This window comes from Physcomitrium patens, chromosome 12 (assembly GCF_059467195.1).
Source record: "Physcomitrium patens ecotype Gransden chromosome 12, ASM5946719v1, whole genome shotgun sequence".
NCBI lineage: Eukaryota > Viridiplantae > Streptophyta > Bryopsida > Funariales > Funariaceae > Physcomitrium > Physcomitrium patens.
The window spans coordinates 15,135,634-15,143,258 of record NC_143421.1 but is presented as its reverse complement, the minus strand read 5'-3'; the positions used below and the strand labels follow the sequence as shown (position 1 = coordinate 15,143,258).

The following is a 7,625-nucleotide window of genomic DNA, read 5'->3' as shown; positions in this document are numbered from 1 at the left end:
TCTCAATAAAAAACTCAAAGATGAAGTATATATACACCACTTCTTTAAATATACCTCTTCTAATACTATACATCTAGTTTATATACTAGATTAGGTGCATGGATTAAAATAGGCTCTAAGAGCTTAATTCTACAAAATTTATTGATTCTTATATAAGAATTCAATGGCCAAGTCATCCTTTGATAAAAACTTATATTTCCTCATTTCTTAAGAAAAATTTGTAATCCTAGTACTTAATGTCAATGATTTTTTTATTATAAGAAATCATCATGACAAAATCAACTAGTTTTAAAGCCAAATTCACAACAAATTTGTTATGATTAGTTTAAGACTCTATGAAAAAAACATCCTAGCATTAATTTCAATTAATTATTCAACAAACTTTGACTTCATCAAATAAAATATATATAGAGCATCATTTCAAAATTTGGTGTAATTATTGCTAACTTATTCAAGGTGTTATTACCTACAAGTCTCCAATTCCACAAAGACATAAAAATCTCTCTAATTAATTCTAAGAATTAATTGTAAATTGTAGAAAAATTAGTTTTTTTAACTAATATCCATCATAACCTCAATTATATTATAAACCTAGTTTCATGCTTTATGCAAATCTTACAACAAATACACATAAATGAAATCAAGTGTATTTTATGCTATCTGATGCAAACAACCTTTGTTTGCATATTCTATGCTTGTTCAAACCAATTTAAATTCATCAGCTATAGCATTGCCTATTGGAGAAGAAAAGAAAGAGGAAGATCTTGACCAACATAAATCCACAAGGGCATTTGTCTTCACAATCAACACTACATCTATTATTTGATATAGCAAAAAATAGATATGTATAGTGCTAAGTTCTATAGAATTAAAATATTGGGCATCAATTGATGCATCTAAGGATGTTACATAGATTTAGAATCTATACTTAGAATTAAGATTCATGAAAAACAAAGCCATAGAGTTGCATTATGATAATCAAAGCACAATAAAAATATCCAAAAATTTCATATACCATTTTAAGACCAAATACTTTGAAGTTCACCGAAATTGTATCTAAGATATAGTAGAATGGAAGAAAATTAAAGTTTTTTTATATACTAACAAATTAGTAATTTGTTAATATATTTACAAAGGCCTTAGGTATTATTGAATTTAAAAATTGCTACAAGTTAATAAACCTTACAAGCAAAACAATAGCTCAAATCAATCATATATCAAAAACTAGAAAGTAGAATCTATAATGTATAGAGCTCACTATAATAGATATCACAAGACTAAATCAAGCACTTTAGAAGTAACTCAACTTCTACATGTATTGAAAAACTCTTACAAACAACACCCTTGAAATAAATTATCATGCCTTTATAATTAGCCAAAGTAGTATAAATATCAAGGTATTTTTTTTTAAATGTAATATAAAAAGAACTTTAAAAATGCAACAAGTAAACTTAGCTTTTAGATATCCATCTTAGCAAAATCAAGACAAAAGTACCATGAGCGTAGTTTGAAGAAGTAGAAGAATGATTAAGTAATTGAATAAGAGAATTGATATAATTATAACTATGATAAAATCCTAAAGTTAGAAATTGAGAGTTGAATGAAGTAATAAATATTGAAAGTTTGCTCAAATCTTTGGAATTAGCTTAATCTTTTGCAATAATGCAATAATCAATTTAAAAACAACACAAGATTCAATTGTAGCATCTTTAAAATAATATTATTAAAATTCAAATATCTATAAAAAAAACATCCTTCTACTACCATATTAGAAGAAATTACAAATCAAAAGAACCAAACAACAACAAAACAAAATTTCACAAAGACAAAAGACTTACAATATGCAATGGCTCTATAGAATTTCATATATTTGACATCCTCAAGAATACAAATATGAAGTTGCCGATGTACTTTACTACTGCACTATGGGACTAGTAAGGAAAGAAGAATAGAACATATCAACTATATTAGGATTCAAGGAGCATGTAGGAACTGAATGAAACCTTGCATCTAATTATCTTCTATTCATCCGTGAGTAATAAGGATGTAATCAGTATTAGCCAATAGAATTAAGACTTATTATTAGTACTAAGATTGAATTGTATATACACTAACTGTAAGATGAATAAACTCTCTTCAATCACTTGTACTCTCCAAGATCCAATAGACACTAGTCGTAGGAGGCATAATGGGCCCTCTTGCATGTAGGAATTGTGATATTGAACAGCTCATTCTAGGTAAACCTATTATTTTCCTTTCATCAACGATTGTCCTTTGATAATGTATCAATTTAATCCACTTCGAGCAACCCTGTCAGAACTTATTCTGTGCACCTCTGCCCTCGTCACCTTGCGATTGCTCTAAAACTGGCAGCAATTTGTTCCCACCACTGTGTAGCTCTCACCTATGCATGGCTTTTGCACTGATCTCGGTCAAGCCACTCTCCTTCTCGGAACCTCTGCATGCTCTACCTTTTTGAACTGCCGATATAACTAGTACATGATGCTTGTGACTCACATGCCCCGTCAACATTCTATGCCATGAGTATTAAGGAATCAAGTACACCGAGGTGGATCAGGCTCACACAACTCAGTTTCCACTTGCTGATAGACTCCATATCCTCTACCACAAGTCAGGCTGGCATGTTGCATTAGCTAGTGGATTACAATGTGAAGGGATTGATTTCAACTTGCACAACACTATGTCTTTTACTCAGTCTTGTCCCTCTGCCGCACACGTGGGGCATAAAACTAATTAAAGAAAAACTGGTTCCAAGTTATAGTTTATCAATACTCATTACAATTATATGAAGAATAGCTCGAGTTTCTGTGAGGATCTTTCGACATCGAGAGCTGCAGAAAAAAAAGAATCCGCTTCAGAATCAGAAAGCATCAAGGGGGAGACGTGGAGCAGGCAAGTCAATTCATTTGCTCCTGCAATGCATCCAAGCATGTATTGCATATACAAAGCTTTGCATTTCGTATCAAAAACAGGTTGAATTGGGCAACACCGATGCAATGAACCTCAGTCCCAAGGAATCCTGCAGTTACACACACTAAGCGGCCCTCTACCAAAGCCTTCTAAACATTTGTGGATGCACTCTTGGTCTAATGGGTATCAGATTTGCACCAATACTGTCTTGCTCTCTTTTAATGTTTTCAATATATGATGAAACGTTTTGCCTGTGGATTCTTCTTTTGAAAGGATGTGTGATATTGTGTATTGATCACTTGGAAGATACAATAGCCAAATACAAATAATTATCTATACAATAGAATTTTTGGTGTAGAAATGTTTAATTTATTTTACAAAGATGAACTAAATCATAATATTATCAATTAATCATGGCATCAATCAAGATAAAACAAAAAAATATATCTTTGAAAATCTAATAAATAAATCTAAGAAAAAATCATATAATTAAAAGAAATATAGAAAGCATGTTGATAACAAAATGTCACATAATTACCAAAAATATTATAATAAATGTAAAAGAAAATTTGAAATAAAACACCAGCATTTGAAATAAAATTGAAATAAAATTTACTTGTCTAATAACAAAAAGCTATCTCAAAGAGGTAGCCAAATTCCAAATTTTCTTAAAGAATGACAGAAAATTATGTATTCAGAAAAGGTAAGAATAAAATAAATATAAACTTCAACTAAACCCAATACCAATTTTTGTATTACAAATAACTTAAAAATAGAAGAAAACAATTATTCAACACTAAGCAAGTGGGAGAAAAGTGATCAAAAACGAAATAGGAAATAGTTCAGCTTATTGTGTGATCAAGTGGAAATGAAGAACAACGAATAATTTCATGTTCGTCAAAAATCTAAAGAACAAACACAAATAGATGCGCTTGACTGGACTTGCACGAGAATTGCAAGGCAGCTTCACCAATATCATCTTATATAGATATAATTTTTTATGCTTTGTTAAGAGATGTTTAGCCAACGTATTCTTGTTCCGGAGGAATATTAAATATTTTCTTCACTGATCGAGTGTCGGTTTGAACATTTTGCAAGAATTTGTTTCATCATTCTGTCTTGGTTACTTCCGTAAGTAAAACACTGCAATATGTAAATACAAATATATTCATGTAACCGCTATTCAAAGATGCTTCGTGTAGGCTGGGCGTGGAGCGGAGCGGAGTGGGTGGGTGTGTGTTTGTGTATAAATAATCTGTGGCAGGTTTATTGTTCTACAAGTCTCTCTGTATAGATCGTCCGGAGTTCTAGCAATGAAGTTCGAAATACTGGTAGATCATTAACTCCCACAGAGCACATTGGAGACGGTTCAGTTGGGATTTCAGATCACAAGTAGTGGGACAGTCCTCGCCAATTCTGAGCCGCCTGCAAGCCATCGTTGCCAAAGGGTACCTCTTTGTGCAGCTGTGGGTGCAGACATAACACTGTAAAGTATGGTTGCTTAGCTTTGCCTGGAGTTGTTCAGGTGACCAGATTCCATGCAGAAGCGTCACTGTTAACGGTAGTCGCAGCGACAGAAGTCGTAGGAACAGGCTAGGAGTGAGCAGAGTGAACTGGTGTGTTTTTTTAAAGAATTTGGTGCGGAAAGCTGGTCCTGCAGCAGCAATGGAAAAAATCGGGATCTGCGAGGAGCCGAAGTTTCGCTCAAAGGACTACATTGACCCACCTGCAGTGCCTTTCGTAGACGCATCTGAGCTTAGGAAATGGTCATTCTATCGAGCCATCATCACGGAGTTCATCTCCACATTACTCTTCCTCTACATCGCCATCGGAACCGTGGTTGGCGCCAGTCGAAATGCCGACTGTGCAGGAGTCGGCATTCTGGGCATCGCGTGGGCATTTGGTGGGATGATATTCGTGCTCGTGTATTGCACTGCTGGTATCTCAGGTGCATTACTCTCGTCAGCTGAATCGTTACAAGAGCGTCTCTTCAGATGAATTTCTTCAACCTAGTTCAAGAGACTATGACGCCCATGCAAGTATGCTCAGAAGTGACATTTAGCGTCGTTCACCGACAGAAATCTACTTTACTCTTTGGCTAATTTAAAAATTCTATTTCCTTTCGCAGGAGGGCATATCAACCCAGCGGTGACTTTCGGCCTTCTTCTGGCTCGTAAGATTTCCCTTACTCGTTCTCTGGCGTATATGGTAGCGCAGTGCTTGGGAGCCATTTGTGGAGCAGGCTTAGTGAAGGAGTTCCAGCATTCTTTCTACATGGACCACGGAGGAGGGGCGAACGCAGTGGCACCAGGCTACAGCACTGGTACTGGTTTGGCCGCTGAGATCATTGGAACTTTCGTGCTGATGTTTACCGTCTTCTCCGCCACGGATCCCAAGCGTAAAGCACGTGACTCTCATGTACCGGTAAGTCTAACATGAGGACTACCTGTCTAACTTCTTATTTACTGTCAAAGCAAGTGGCACTCTATCATATTTCTGCTTCTCAAACGTTGTGCTAATGATTCCTTGCGACAAACCTAAGAAAGGAAGCTGAAATAATTTGGAATCTAACCATGCAAGTCACCGACGAGAGTGTTTCCCACCCGTGCTGAATAGTCTCACATTTTTATTTATTAAGAGCTGCATTTCCTGGGTCTCTAGCCAGTTGGTAATAATTTTAGAGCGACCAATTCAGAAATCAATAGGTATAGTATAATTCGTTCGCGGTCCGTGAATAAAGAACCAATTGATGTAGATCGCATGTGACATAGAACGTGGCAGCAACTTGCATGAAATTGGAGATCTGTGAACTAGTCGTCTTACTTTGATCCGTCACTATGTAATGCTATTTATAAACAACTTGAGAAAGTCCGCCGGGGCGCTTTTGTCTTGAACCACAGGTGTTGGCCCCTCTTCCGATTGGGTTTGCTGTTTTCGTAGTTCATTGTGCCACCATTCCCATAACCGGAACTGGCATCAACCCTGCCCGGAGCTTTGGTGCCGCTGTCATCTTCAACCGCAGCAAGTCCTGGGATGACCACGTGAGCTAGTCGCCAATCTGTTGAACTCAATTTAGGCTTGTTTTTAAGTTATGCTTGTATGGCCTTGGAATATTGTTCTGTATCTGGTCCAAAAGATCGACGGAAGCTGAAATTAACTTTTCTGTCCATGTAATGCAGTGGATCTTCTGGGTGGGTCCATTCCTGGGAGCTGCTTTGGCTGCCGCTTATCATCAATACATCTTACGAGCTAATCCAATCAAGTCGATGCGGTCCTTCGGAAATGGGTCCAATCACACGTAAACCTCCCAGCCAGAGCCAGCACAAAACCGTCTTAATGAGATGCTGTCAAGCGGCTTCGATGAAATTAAACAACAGCATTTAAAACCTGGTTTTTTCTTCCTTTTATTGTGCTTTCGATCCCATCCTTTTACCAGACGGCGGTTCGAACTTCAGTGGTGTGGTAGACGATTAGAATGAATCTCGACACCAAGTGACTGATCTCACATCGGCTGTACAGTTCATAAGTATTATAGGGGAGGCTGTTCGGCTCGATTTCCAGGGGAATCAATGTGTTTTTTATCATATTCTTCACTAGGATAGAAAAACAATCGGTTGAAGCCGGTCCTCGTTTGTAAGTATAGTTGCTGCTCGATACTTTAGGTCTCTACACCACTGTGATGCATCTTCTATGCTTTTACGAGCGGATCTAATGTCCGTTCCAAAGCAATTCTTCAGATATATAATACTTAGCCACAGAACATTTCCCAAACACTACATTGTAAGGTTTTAGATCTTCTCTTTGTTAATGGTAACAGAACCAACCCTCCGTCACATTCAACACAACTAATGATAACTACTCTAGTTAAAATCTCAATGGGCATTAATGTCCAATATGAGTTATCTTCTCTCACGGAAAAGGTCAACGTTCATTACTCCCTGCAGATGACCTTTATCAAGAAACACCTCTCCATTCACCAAAAGAAAAAATACCACCCATGTGGGCTCTAACCGCAACCATGGAATGCCATCAGAGCTGTGTGAGTTTGATCCTCCACAAGCTCTCCTCAAGAATGACAACTGAGAAATGGCCCTCTACGAACGCCGTCACAAAAAAATTGCAAACATCGTTTCAGACTCCAGAATGCAGGAACAGTGGAGAGTGGTGGAATCATCCAGCTTCTGTAGATTCACTCCTTGGAGCAAAACTTGTGAAATCGTGCTCTGCCAGATTGACCATCACATTTAGTATCACTTTGCTTTCTTTGATGTGCAGTGCCGAGGTCTACCTCTTCGTTTTGTTTCCTATTTTAACGGTAATGGAGTGTGGAAGAGAAAGCCTCGACATGGTCTTACAACAACAACTTGCAGAGGATGTAAATTTTGAGCACTTACCCGAAAAGTCGCCATTCTAATCAGCACTTGATGTTATCATCTAACCCCCTTTAGATGAAGCAATCTTGTATAGTCATACAATAACATGAAGGTGCTCAGATGCAAAGTCAAAAACTGGCCTTTATTCCTCTGGCAGACTTCCTGATAAGAAACATTCTAGATAAAGCTATTTAGATGCATAATAAAAGTTACTATTACTTTTTTATTCAAAGTATTAGCAGCTATGAAATCCATTGTCTAAAAAATATATATAAATTAAAGATATTGCTTCACTTGTACCACAAATTAAGACATTTGAAC

General features: G+C 36.8%; 1 protein-coding gene across 1 annotated transcript; it reads left to right on the top strand.

Annotated features, from left to right (window-relative positions):
* The first annotated feature begins 4,125 nt into the window (after positions 1-4,125).
* LOC112289336 (aquaporin PIP2-1) lies at positions 4,126-6,776 on the top strand. Its single transcript, XM_024534485.3, has 4 exons — positions 4,126-4,879; positions 5,060-5,355; positions 5,832-5,972; positions 6,111-6,776. The coding sequence occupies exons 1-4, from the start codon at positions 4,597-4,599 to the stop codon at positions 6,231-6,233; spliced, it is 843 nt and encodes a 280-aa protein (XP_024390253.1). The 5' UTR covers positions 4,126-4,596; the 3' UTR covers positions 6,234-6,776.
* Positions 6,777-7,625: the final 849 nt, after the last annotated feature.